General features: G+C 49.9%; 1 protein-coding gene across 6 annotated transcripts in view; it reads right to left on the reverse strand.

The window, feature by feature from the left end:
• CHID1 (chitinase domain containing 1) overlaps positions 1 to 13342 on the reverse strand; it is a 174988-nt gene extending 161646 nt beyond the window's left edge. For 5 of the 6 annotated variants that reach the window (XM_068148579.1, XM_068148580.1, XM_068148575.1 and 2 more), the window contains exons 1-4: positions 9082 to 9112; positions 4954 to 5096; positions 2088 to 2237; positions 925 to 1057 (exon numbers count right to left, since the gene is read on the reverse strand). In XM_068148579.1, the coding sequence (XP_068004680.1) occupies positions 925 to 1057; positions 2088 to 2237; positions 4954 to 5096; positions 9082 to 9097 (442 nt within the window). In that variant the 5' untranslated portion in view covers positions 9098 to 9112. Of the gene's footprint in view, positions 1 to 924; positions 1058 to 2087; positions 2238 to 4953; positions 5097 to 9081; positions 9113 to 13299 lie in introns of those variants that run through there. The other variant, XM_068148576.1, reaches the window with a different exon arrangement.
• Between the last annotated feature and the right edge of the window lie 294 nt (positions 13343 to 13636).

Consider the following 13636-nt stretch of genomic DNA (forward strand, 5'->3'; position numbering starts at 1 on the left):
AGTCAGTGCACTGGAAGGGTGTCAGCAGGCACCAACATGGTAAAGAACTGTAGCTGGTTCAAATGGCATCCCACAGTCAGAAGCAAAGCCATAGACTACTTACTTAATTAAGACTATATTAATTAACTAAGAATCTATTAATTCATAATAGATCAATTCATACTGTATTCAGAATATATCAATTAAAAGGTATCCATTAAAATATATCAATTAAGATACATTAATTAAAATGTATCAATTAAAAGGTATCCATTAAAATATATCAATTAAGATACATCAATTGAAAGGCACCAATTGAAAGGCACCAATTGAGAGGCACCAATTGAAAGGCACCAATTGAGAGGCACCAATTGAGAGGCACCCATTGAGAGGCACCCATTGAAAGGCACCCATTAAGCTCTATTAATTAATTGAGGCTATATTAAGACTATATTCATTAATTAATTGAGACTCCATTAGCTGGAACCCAAAGTTGATGCAGGTTTCTTGACAGTGAAGGAAAAAACCTCTCTTCTGCTTCATTTCATTTCCCATTCCCAGAACAAAATCACCCAAGGATTTTTGCAAAGCAGGGGAAAAAAAGCCACAAGTAAGCAATTGCCCAGTGCAGACTGAAGAGGTTTTGCCTGCCCAGAGTCTTAGTCCCTTCTGTTTCTTAAAGAGGGGCTTTGTAGACAGCCTGGTGCAGAGCTAAGCTTTCTACTTATTCTTTGGACAGATAAACTATGGACATGTGTGGAAGCAGGTAGGAACAGGAAGGAGTTCACTGAATGAAACTCTCCAAACACAATGGAGTGGGTTCAAGTGCTTCACCCTGAGGCAGAGCCCCAAAACCTCACATGCATACATCAGCAGAGCTACCCAGAGTGCTCCCAGACCAGTGATCTTACTTGCAGTGCAAAAGAAAAGGCAAACCAACACCACCTTTATCAGCATCATGGAGGCCAGTGAACTGGAACCTTTCCTTCCCTCTCCTTCTCACTTGTAACCAGACTGGGGAGATCAGTGTCAATTTGGCTCCAAATATTTTAGCAATGTCATAGCCATGGCTGTTCCACTGGCAAAAGAAAGGAGAAAGTGAAGAACAGGGAGAGGCTCACAAGCAAGACACACAGTTCACCTTACTGTTGACCAACACACACTCTTGAACAAAGAACCATTTGCTAGATCCCCAGTTGTTAGTGTGAGGAAACCCTCTGGGACATGATTTGTATTCAAATAGCCTGCAGACTCTGCTGGTTGCACAAAAGGCAATCTGCAAACCCACCTCAACTACAGGAATTTGCATGTGGGATCATAGAATTGGTAGGGTTGGAAGGGACCCCCAAGGATGTAACTTCCATCAGTTTTGAAATTACAGACTCTGCATTTTGGTTCAAGAGAACTTCACAGAGGTGAAAATTTACAGGGCAGCGCAAGACTGGAAAGGACTGAAAAGCATCCTCTGAACAAAAGGAAGAGACATTTATTATTCAAGAGAGGATGCCCTGAACAACAGCAGGATTGGATAGTAAAAAGAGATCAATTTTACAGCAGCATAAAATTTTTTACTGTTTATTTAGAAGGTTCAAGCAGTTTGCTGCATGGTGTGAGGACAATTAATAGCCCTGCTGCTCTGCCTTAACTGCAGCTTCACATGGCTCAGCAAGGACGAGAGAACACTGTGGTCTCTGCTTCACCAGCAAGGAGAAAAACATTATCCCAGGCTCCACAGCCTCTCTGGGCAGCCTGCTCCAGCACTCCAGCACCCTCCCAGCAAAGCTTTTCCTCATGGATAGGGGGAAGCTCTCCTGTTCTAGTCTGTGCCCATCACCCCTGGCACTACTACCCCTGGCTGCTACTGAAAAGAGATTGGTCCCAAACACGACCCAGATCCTCTCCAAAAGATGGCTGGGAGAACAAGGGTTGGAGACCACCTGAATCCCAAGGCAGCCCTCAAAAAAAATCTGCTGGCTATTCACCTGTATTTGAGCAGAAGCTCCTATCACTATAAAAATGCTTTTAAAGCAGGGGTGCAAGCCTGCAGATTAGCACAGTGTGCTGCAGATTCATTCCAAGCACCAATTTTATTCCTTCTGGTAACTTACAGGAGTAACATATCCCAGAACATCTCCTGAGAAATGTCTTTCCTTTGTCTTCTTGGAGCAGTAACTTCTGTGTTCCAGTATCACATCCTTTGCTTTTGGATCCACAACCACCAGCCCCCTCTCCTGCACAGTTTTATCAGAATGCAGTGTCTGGGGGAAGAAGAGAGGTTTTAGAGCCAGCTGGGCAAAACAGCCACTTTCAAGAGCAACAGACTCCAAAGAGACACAAAACCCAACCACATCATTACACTCTGAGCACTCTTAAATGATGCAGAGCAGTTTGATTTAAAACTGAAACAGGAAAGTACTCAGAAATGATTTGTCAGCAGCAGCAAACTTGGCTTGCAAGGCAAAAAAAAACCCATGTAAACAAAAGCATAAAGTCAAGAAGCAGTGAGACTGAAGAACATCCTTCACCACAGCTCTGCTCTCCTGCCAATGCTTTCTGGCATGGCACCCCAGAAGTGATCCAAAGGGCTGAGGGCTTCTTAACTAAAAATCTGAAGGCAATTTTTAAGTTGGACATCTTTCAGACTTCACTGAAGGCCAAGGTTCTGAATGCCTCTCTTGAAGGAAGATCTGCTTCAACTAAGACAGCACAAATAGTTTTAACAGAGAGAGAGGAGTGAGGAGGCCCAATGCAGTGTGCATGGTGAGTACACAGAAACACAGAATGGTCTGGGTTGGAAGGGACCTTAAAGATCAGCCAGTTTCAATTCCCCTGCCATAGGCAGGGACACCTCCCACCAGCCCTGCTTGCTCAAGGCCTCATTTAACCTGGGCTTGAACACCTCCAGGCAGGAGGCAGCCACAGCCTCCCTGGGCAGCCTGTGCCAGAGTCTCACCACCCTCACTGCCAAAAATTTCTCCACTCTCAATCTCTCCTCTCCCAACTCAAAGCCATTTCCCCTCATTCTGGCAGTCCCAGCCCTTGTCAAAAGTCCCTCCCCAGCTCTCCTGAAGCCTTCTTCAGGTACTGGAATGCTCTGAGGTCTCCCTGGAGCCTTCTCTTCTCCAGGCTCAACAGTCTCAACTCTCCCAGCCTGGCCCCACAGGGGAGGCTCTGCAGCCCTCTGAGGATTTTCATGGCCTCCTCTGGAGCCTCTCCAGCAGCTCCAGGTCCTTCTTGTGCTGGAGGCCTCAGAGCTGAAGGCAGTGCTGCAGGTGGGGGCTGAGCAGAGCAGAGCAGAGGGGCAGAATCCCCTCCCTGTGCACTCCCTGCTCTGGCTGCAGCTCAGCACTCAGCTGGCTCTGGGCTGCTAGGGACCAGTGCTGGCTCCTGGGGAGTTTGTCACCACCTGACACCCCCAAGGCCTTCTCCTGCAGGCTGCTCTCAGCCACTTCTCACCCAACCTGGATTTGTACTTGGGATTGCTCTGACCCAGGTTCAGGACCTTGTAGAACTTTATGAGAGTAGCTTGGACCCACCTCGCCAGCCTGCCCAAGTCCCTCTGGATGGATCCCTTCCCTCCAGCCTGTCAAACTGGCCACACACCCTTCTATTGATCTATTGATTATCTATTGATCCAATGTAAGGACTGTAAGAGAGAAAGCCTGTCCTAAGACTTTGTGTTATCCCCACTATCTGCAGACTAGATTTTCTTCCTGGTTAAGGCTGAGCAATACATACAATGAGAGGTGGATCTGCATAACAAAGGATTATCTATGCTTAGAAGTTAAGGGACAGGATTTTGAACATGTCTCCATTTGTTGCCCCAGGTGCTTAGCAATTCTAAGTACACACAGCTGGTCTGTGCAGTGGCACATACACATCCCCTTCACACCCCCTCTTTGCCTTGCCCTCCTCTGCCTTCTTGCAATCCTGAAAGAAACCAGGCAAGAAACAAGAACATGCTCAGCAAGTTAAAAGGGACTTCAGCATCTTGGCTTCATTTGCTCAGATTGCTGTGACATAACTGCCTGCAAAGGAACTGCTGATTAGAAGGTTCCTCAAGATCTTCTATCAGGATACAGCCTTCCAAAGCTGAGGACACCTTCCCTTCCCCAACTAAGTGACCTAGTGCTCTTGGCCCAACTACTGCTCCCTGACCCCCTTTCCAAAGGGATGGATGGATGGATGGATGTCTCTTAGCTATGCAAAAGGGAACTAAAACTTCCTGGTTTTTTTTACCAAGCACAGGGCATAAAGCTCCAGGAGCCTACAGAAGCTGAAGGGATGGACAGTTCCAGGCAGTCTTATTTATGAGCCAAAGCTTCAATGGCAATGCATGGCTGCTTTTAACACTGATTTGACAGAACCAGAGTTCATTTCCCAAGGTTCACAAGATTCCAGGATGTTAGGAGTTGGAAGGGACCTCTGGAGATCTTCAAGTACAACTCCCTGCCACAGCAGGAACATGGAATCCAGCACAGGTCACACAGGAACACATCCAGACAGGCCTGGAAAGTCTCCAGAGAAGGAAACTCCACCACCTCTCTGGGCAGCCTGCTCCAGGGCTCCAGCACCCTCACACTGAAGAAGTTCCTCCTCATGTTAAGGTGGAACCTCTTGTGCTGAAGTTTCCATCCATTGCTCCTTGTCCTATCCCAGGGTGCAACTGAGCAGAGGCTGTCCCCTCCCTCTTGACATCCATCCCACAGATATTTACAGACATTTCTTAAATCCCCTCTCAGTCTCCTCTCCTCCAGACTAAACAGCCCTAGGTCTAAGCCTCTCCTCACAAGGCAGTGCTCCAGTCCCTTAATCATCCTGGTAGCCCTCCTTTGGACTCTCAAGTAGATCCCTGTCCCTCCTGAACTGGGGAGCCCAAAACTGGATGCAGTATTCCAGGTGATGTTTCACTAGGGCAGAGGTTCATTCAGTTCACTACACATCTTAGATGAGTACTGCAGTTATTTCTCTTACCTTCTCCTCCAGTTTTTTTGTAGCATCTTTCCTTGCATCTGTTTTTGACAGGGTACCTTTAGCTAGCCAGCAAATCATGGTCAGACAAAGTGAAGTACAGAGAAGCCTCATGCTGGTTTTCCCCATGTCAAGTTTCTCCTGCCCTGCAAACAGAAGGATTGGTATCTCTGTGACCAGAAGAATGTAACAGTTCAATTCTGTTCTGCTGTCTAAGAGAAGTAAAGCAAATGTCTTATCTTCTGCCCTCTAGAATCAGACTTCTTATGGCAGCATTGTTTTATCAGTGCTTTTGCTCTGGCAGCAAAACAGCAGAGCATGTTAAAGGCTTCCTAGGCTCAAACAGCTTTTTCTTGTCCCTTGTTTTAGTAGGTGTATCACAGAGGAGGTGGGTTGGACTCTTGCAGTTTCCCTTTAAAGAATCCCCAAAGAGCTATAATGCTTTACAGCTGAAACTGAGATAAATGTCTCCTGCCCAGAACAATAATAGCAGCACCTTACCTTCCCTATAGCAGATAAGAGAGATCATTTGTTTAGGTTCCTGCCTAACCCAGTCAGAAAGTCACCAATTCATTAAGAGACAGAAGGAATTACATCTATATGCTTATAGCTATGTGCCTTTACTTCAAGAGGGGAGAATGTTGCCTTCAGCTCCTTTCCAAGGCAGTGATGCACACAGAATGGAAGGGAAACAAGCAAACAAAGAGGGGTCTTTTGGGTCTAGAAGAGTGATTTTGACAGTTTGTCCCAGCTCCAGGTAAAAGAACCAAGAGTAAAGGACAGTTCTGCTCAGTGCTATTTAGCCATCACGCCTCAGTGTGACAGAGGAAAGACTTGACAAGAAGGGTTTCAAACACAGCCAGAGCTTGTTTTCCAACCTCTCCCCACTCTTGAGCTGCAAGGCTTCTCCAGCCTAGTCCCCAGAAGCAAGTAAGAAGAAAACAGAGAAACTAATACTTAGCACCAGGGGAACCAGGGCAAAAGGAGGTGGAATACCAGAATGAGGGAAAACAACCAATACTACTTCTGGATGTTCTACATGTCACTGGAGCACTGCATGCAGTGGTGGTCCATGCAGTACAACAGAAGATGTGGACAGGCTGGAAGGTGTCCAGACAATGGCCACAAGAATGATCAGAGGACTGGAAGGGCTGCCTTGTGGGGGGGAGAGCGCTGAGCCCTTCTCTCAAACCCTCCACATGAGGACAGGCTGAGAGAGCTGGGTTTGTTCAGCCTGGAGAAGAGAAGGCTTAGGGCAGACCTAAGCACCATGGACCAGTACAGAAAGGGTGGCTACCAGGAAGATGAAGACTCCCTTTTTACAAGGAAACCCCTGGAAAGACAACAGCTGATGGGGACAAGTTACTGCTGGGGAGATGCCCATTGGACTCCAGAAGAACAGAACAGAATTAACTAGTTTGGAAAAGACCTCAGAGATCATCAAGTCCAATCTATCACCTAACACCATCCAATCAACTAAACCATGGCACCAAGTGCCTCATCCAGGCTCTTCCTAAACACCTCCAGTGATGGTGACTCCACCACCTCCCTGGGCAGCACATTCCCATGGCCAATCTCTCTTTCTGGGAAGAATTTCTTCCTAAGATCCAGCCTAAAGCTCCCCTGGCACAGCTTGAGACTGTGTTCTCAAGACTATCACCATGAGAACAGTCAGACCTTGGAATCATCTCCCAAGGGAAGTAGTGGAGTCCCCTACACTGGAGAGCTCAACAGGGTGCTGGGCCAGCTCATTGCAACTACATCATCACTTACAAAGGTTGGACCAGATGGTCCTTGAAGACCTTTCCAACCTGGTACTCTGTATATCAAACTAGGATTAGTTTTGCTCTGTAGTAAACTAGTGGCTCCAGGTAAGTATCAGGCTGCTTTTCATGAGATCCTGATGGAGAAGCAGAGAGGGTTCCCTTTTCCATAATATTCTGAAGTTTTGTCAAACTAAAAGTCCTCCTGCCTCATGTGCTCCTCTGAAGCATTCACATTTCTGATCCTTGTGGTCCCTTCTAACCCTAACAATTCTATGATTCCCATCATATTCTGAAGTCTTGTCAAACTAAAAGCTCTCCTACCTCTTGTATTCCTCTGAAGCATTCACATTTCTACCACTCATTTAAAGACTCATTTCTTCAAGTCATGCTTACGAGCCTTGCTCTGCTGGCACTGCTGACAAGTCCTGCTCAAAGTTGGATGCTTTGGTTTCTGTACAAAACATCAGATGAGATCCCACAATGGCAGAGTGAGCACCTTGAAGGAGTACTGTGGCTGTAACAGGGTGGCAGAAGGAATCTCAAATGTTCAATGTTAGTGTACTTGTGTGGTGGGTTAACGCCCTTTTCTGAAAACAAAACAAACAAAGCAGGGGGGAGGGCTTGCGGGTACTCTACCCTCCCTGCAGGGCGTTTCCCCCTGGGAAAGCTGAGTCTGTTCCACTCCCCCCTCCCTGCCCAGCCAGGGTATAAAAAGCAGGACATCATAGCTGTTGGATCTCCTTATTGGCCACAACAACCCCATGCAGTGCTACAGGCTGGGGTCAGAGTGGCTGAGAGCAGCCAGGCAGAGAGGGACCTGGGGGTACTGGTCGATGGTAAGCTGAACATGAGCCTGCAGTGTGCCCAGGCAGCCAAGAGGGCCAATGGCATCCTGGCCTGCATCAGGAACAGTGTGGCCAGCAGGAGCAGGGAGCTCATTCTGCCCCTGTACACTGCACTGGTTAGGCCACACCTTGAGTCCTGTGTCCAGTTCTGGGCCCCTCAGTTTAGGAAGGAGGTTGACTTGCTGGAACGAGTCCAGAGAAGAACAACAAAGTTGGTGAGGGGTTTGGAACACAGCCCTGTGAGGAGAGACTGAGGGAGCTGGGGCTGCTTAGCCTGGAGAAGAGGAGACTCAGGGGTGACCTTATCACTCTCTACAACTACCTGAAGGGAGGTTGTAGACAGGCGGATGATGGTCTCTTCTCCCAGGCACCCAGTACCAGAACAAGAGGACACAGTCTCAGGCTGCACCAGGGGATGTTCAGGTTGGATGTTAGGAAGAAGTTCTATACAGAAAGAGTGATTGCGCTATGGAATGGGTTGCCCGGGGAGGTGGTGGAGTCGCCGTCATTGAAGGTGTTCAGAAGGAGACTTGACAGGGTACTTGGTGCCATAGGTTAGCTGTTGGGTGGGTTGGATTGGTTGATGGGTTGGACACGATGATCTTGAAGGTCTCTCCAACCTGGTTTGGTTTATTCTAATAAAGGTTTATTCTAAAGGTTTATTCTTTTGGCTCCTGCCTCTGCTGGATGAGAGCTACTGCAGCTGCCCTCCTGCTCCTCAGCCACGTGGCGGGACCTGATCCTTTTCTCTGCTGTCCCCACACCTCCTTTTCCCTGCTGTCCCCACACCTCCTCAGAGAAAGACTGGTTTTGTATTATTCTTTTTCTCTCCCCCTCCCATCCACTCTTGTTCCTTGCCCTTGTGAACTTTTCCTGTTATTGTCATACATATATATAGTTTAAAGAAAAATTCTTTGCCTCTCTACTTCCAAGCTGACTCCAGATTGTTGTTTAGTGGATTTGCTCCTTACCCCTTTTTCTTTTCCTCTCTGTTTGGAGGGGAGGGGGGGGGGAGTGGGAGTGGGGAAGAGATTGTCAGCCTTTTCCCCATTTGGGCTTTTAACTCCCAGTTAAGGCTCAAACCACTACAACTTGGAATCATGGAATCAATAAGGTTGGAAAAGACCTCAGAGCTCATCAAGTACCTGATGAAATAGCAGCTATTTGAGGCCAGTAGTGGTAATGCAGAGACAAAAATCAACAACTCAATAAGCTTAAGCACATTGGGATGTGGCTGGCTTAGCAGTGAGGCTCTAAAAAGCTGAGGTATTTATTGCAGGAGTTAGGGCTCCTGCAGGAAAAGAGGAGTACGTGAAGAGGGAACAAAGCAGAAGGATGATGGCAGCTGAAGGGCTTGGAAAACATAATGCCACTAGCAGCTAAGGACATAGAGCACCAAAACACATGCACAATACTATCTGAAGGCTTTGGACAAGCCTTAGAAAGACTTCAAAATCAAAGCAGACAGCTTCCAGCACTCCTTAGCTCTAGAGGGCAGGGTAAAAACGACATGGCTATACCTTCAAAGCTCCCCATTACTAACAGTTAAGGTGTCATGCTTCTACTCTTGACTTCAAGGTCACTGGGCCCCCTTTGTTTTCCACATCCTGAAATATCAGACAAAGCAGGTTGCTCTTGATAGCACCTGCTCTGTTCCATCGAGCTTGGCAGGATCTATAAACTTCTGCAGAGAGGAACAATTGAGAGCCTGAATAGTCAATACAAGTCTGAAGTGCTCGGACAGGATATCAATCCTTCCAGAAGCTGCTGCATATTGATTTGGAGGCGTCTGATTTCGCTTTCAGAAACAATTAGCCACAGCATCCACTTCCCTGAAGTTCATGTTTCACAGCTGAAGAACAGAAGGTTCAAAAAAACTTCAATCACTGAACACTAATTAGACATCCAAACATGCTCATTTCCTTGACATGATCATAGCCATTTGTCAATTATTATTAGGTCACCATCTGCTCCTAGATCCATAGGAAGCGCTGGGTCTGTGGCAAAATGGGTTTCTGCTGTTGACAGGCCAACATCAGTTACTGGTTGGAACCTCACTGTAGCAGTTTGTTCTTTACTTAATATCCACTGAACTGATGTTGTTAGACAGCATCCAACCCTAACAATTCTGTGATTCTATCATACATGCACCAGTCATAATGATTTGGTCATGACACCAGTTCAGGGGACATTAAGCAGACAGCATCGCTCTGCCACATGAACCAGTCAAACCTGAAATGCTCTTTGTGAAAACTCTTAAGCATGGATTTTGCAAGCCTTACAAAACCAGATCTCCACCAAGGTTTCTTCTGCAAACCTTCCTTCACCATTTTTTTGTTCTCAGGAAACTAGCTAGAGCAGGACTGGACGAGCCTGGAGAAGAGGAGGCTCAGGGGAGACCTCATTGCCCTCTACAACTACCTGAAAGGTGGTTGTAGCCGGGAGGGGGTTGGTCTCTTCTCCCAGGCAACCAGCACCAGAACAAGAGGACACAGTCTCAAGCTGTGCCAGGGGAGGTTTAGACTCGAGGTGAGGAGAAAGTTCTTCACCGAGCGAGTCATTCATCATTGGAATGTGCTGCCCAGGGAGGTGGTGGAGTCATCGTCCCTGGAGGTGTTCAAGAGGGGATTGGATGTGGCACTTGGTGCCATGGTCTAGGCATGGGGTCTGTGTTGATAGGTTGGACTCGATGATCCTCAAGATCTCTTCCAACCTTACTTATACTGTGAGACTGTGAGCTTGGCACTCATTTATGGCCTGTGTCACTGCAAACTACAACCAAGATTTAATACTGACTTCATTTGTGTCCTTGTTCAACTAATACCACAGAAAACTCAAGGTTTAAAGCATCTTTTGAAGAGGGGATCTGGAGCCCAGGTTTCTATCCAAGCCAGAGTTTCTTTAACCTGAGGTAAGCTACTTGCAGTCAGATGTTTTAATTGAAAGAGAGAAGAGCTGACAGAGACTGAGGCTGTCCAAAAGAAGCAGTCAAAGAAACTAAGTAACCTTGGAGGCTGGCACAGTAACTATCCAGAAACCAGAGTCAACATTTATGCTTTATCTTTAAAGAAGAAACTAGGTTCTAGCTGTTGGAAAATGTTTACAAACTTGAATTAGCTTGGGCAGCTTGTGCCAGCTTAACCAACAAAGAGCTTTTGCATCCTTATCACTTCACCTAGATCATTCCTTAACCAAGTGTCCTTCAAACCTAGAGAAAATAAACTAATATAGTCCAGGACCTGGCAAATTAGGTGATGATCTAACATGTAACCAGATTAAAAAGGTCTGAAAGACCAGAGTGACCCTGGAGACCACACCTCCTGGCTGCCAAAACCAGACCCCTCACCCTCTGAGCACTGTAGTGAATTTAAGAGATGCTGCATCTTTCACAGATTCATAAAATGGTTTGGATTGGAAGTGACCTTGAAGATTATCTCGTTCCAAACTCCTTGCCATGGGCAGGGACACTTCCCACTATCCAAGGTTGCTCAAGGCTTCATCCAACCTGGCCTTGTACGCCTTCAGGATGAGCCTCCCTGAGCAATCTGTTCCAGTGTCTCACCACTCCTCACTGCAAAGAATGTTTTCCTATCTAAATCTCCCCTCATCCAGCTTAAAGGCATTATCTATTGTCCCTCCTCGGCTCTCCTGTAGCCCCCTTCAGGTACTGGAAGACTGCTCTAAGGTCTCCCTGGAGCCTTCTCTTCTCCAGGCTGCACAGCCCCAACCCTCCCAGCCTGGCCCCACAGGTGAGGTTCTGCAGCCCTCTGATCACCTTGGTTGCCTCCTCTGGAGCTTCTCCATCAGCTCCAGGTCCTTCTTGTGCTGGGGGCCCCAGAGCTGGAGGCAGTGCTGCAGGGAGTATAGGGGCAGAAGAGTATAGGGGGAGAATCAGCTGCCGTGCCCTGCTGATCACTCTAACGGGAAGTAAGAAATTGACCAACGTCAGCAGGAGGTGTTGCCATGAGGTGTGACTGGTACATTTGACTGTATCCACGTCCACCACCGCCTTCAGCTGCTGTGCTGGGTTTGTGGGGACATCCTCAGCACCTCTGCCATGCAGCGGTGCCTGCTCCTTACCGTGAAACCCAGCAGCAAGGAGCTGGATTCCCGCTCTGGTGAGGGAACCGCTGCTGTTCATCACTTAGTGAAGGAAGCCCAGCAAACACACCGATGTGGTTTTGAATTACAGCAACAAAAACTAGGCTCAGGAGCGGAAAGCGCGGGAAGAGCCAAGCAGAGTCCCTCAGGGATCAGTCCTGGGACCTGTCTTGTTCAACATCTTTGTGGGTGACATGGACAGTGGCATTGAGTGCACCCTCAGCAGGGTTGCTGATGACACCAAGCTGTGTGGGGCAGCAGACAGCTGGAGGGAAGGGATCCATCCAGAGGGAGCTGGACAGGCTGGAGAGGTGGGCACAAGCCAACCTCAGGAGGTTCAACCAGAGCAAGGGCAGGGTCCTGCAGCTGGGTGGAGGCAATCCCAGGCACAAATGCAGGCTGGGCAGGGACTGGCTGGAAAGCAGCCCTGAGGAGAGAGCCTTGGGGGTGCTGGGGGAGGAGAAGCTCAGCAGGAGCTCTCAGTGTGCACTTGCAGCCCAGAAAGCCAAGCAGAGCCTGGGCTGCAGCAGGAGAAGTGTGGCCAGCAGGGCAAGGGAGGTGATTCTCCCCCTCTGCTCAGCTCTGGGGAGACCCCACCTGCAGTACTGCCTCCAGTTCTGGAGCCCCTATTACAAGAGGGATCTGGAGGGGCTGGAAGGTGTCCAGAGCAGGGCCAGGAGGAGGAGCAGAGGGCTGGAGCACCTCTCCTGTGAGGACAGACTGAAGGAGTTGGGGCTGTTCAGTCTGGAGAAGAGAAGGCTCCCAGGTGACCTCATTGTGGCCTTCCAGGATCTGAAGGGGGCTCCAGGAAGGCTGGGGAGGGACTGCTCAGGATCTCAGGCAGTGCTAGGACTAGGGGGAATGGCATGAAGCTGGAGGTGGGGAGATTGAGGCTGGAGGGGAGGAGGAAGTTCTTCCCCATGAGAGTGGTGAAGCCCTGGAATGGGTTGTGCAGGGAGGTGGTTGGGGCCCTGTCCCTGGAGGTGTTTAAGGCCAGGCTGGCTGAGGCTGTGGCCAGGCTGATGTAGTGTGGGGTGTCCCTGCCCATGGCAGGGGGGTTGGAACTGGATGATCCTGGTGGTCCCTTCTAACCCTGACTGATCCTATGATACTATGATCACTGCCTTTCCTCACACAGCATCCCAGCACGGCAGGGCCTGGAAGGGACCTTTGGAGACCCAACCCCCTGCTAAAGCAGGGCACCCACAGCAGCTCGCCCAGGAGCACGACGGCCACGTGGGGTTGGCAGCCCTGCAGAGGAGGCTCCACAACCTCTCTGGGCAGCCTGCTCCGGCACCCTCGCAGCTCTGTCAGTTTTCCCTACGGGACGCACCCTGCTCTTGCAAGGTGCTCTGCTCTGACAGCAGGAATTCCCTCCCCTCCTCATCCGAGCCTCCAAACAGCAGCGCCGCCCCTCGCAGCCCCAGCGCTCCCTCAGCGCCAGCCCCGCCGCGGCCTACCCCTGCAGCCCTCTGCCCTGGAGCCGCCCCCCGGCGCCATGCCGCCCCCAGCGCGGCTGCGGCGCACGCCGGAGCCACCGCACCGCCCGACGCAGCCTGGCTCTCCGCCCGCCCCCCGCCAGCCCTCCTCTTCCTTCTTCTTCTCCTCCTCCGCCGCCGCTCGCGGCCACCACCTACCGCCCGCTGCCGCCGCCTCGGAAGTAGGGGCGGGCGGCACCGCCCCGCCCCGCCCCGCCCCGCCCCGCCGGCTGACGGAGCAGCGCTGAGGCGGCGGCGGGAGCGGGCGCGAGCGGCGGCCGGGGGGGGGCGGCGCCGTAATGGCGGCGGGGCCGGCGGCTGCGGGGCGGGAGGGCAGCGGGAGCGCTGTCCGCCCCAGGGGTGAGGAGGCTCAGGGGAGACCTTATTGCTGTCTACAACTACCTGAAGGGAGGTTGTAGCCAGGTGGGGGTTGGTCTCTTCTTCCAGGCACCCAGCACCAGAACAAGAGGACACAGCCTCAAGCTGTGCCAGGGGA

The sequence above is a fragment of the Melanerpes formicivorus genome, unplaced genomic scaffold (genome assembly GCF_026170545.1).
Source record: "Melanerpes formicivorus ecotype bairdi unplaced genomic scaffold, bMelFor1.0.p_v2 SCAF_16, whole genome shotgun sequence".
Classification (NCBI taxonomy): Eukaryota; Metazoa; Chordata; class Aves; order Piciformes; family Picidae; genus Melanerpes; species Melanerpes formicivorus.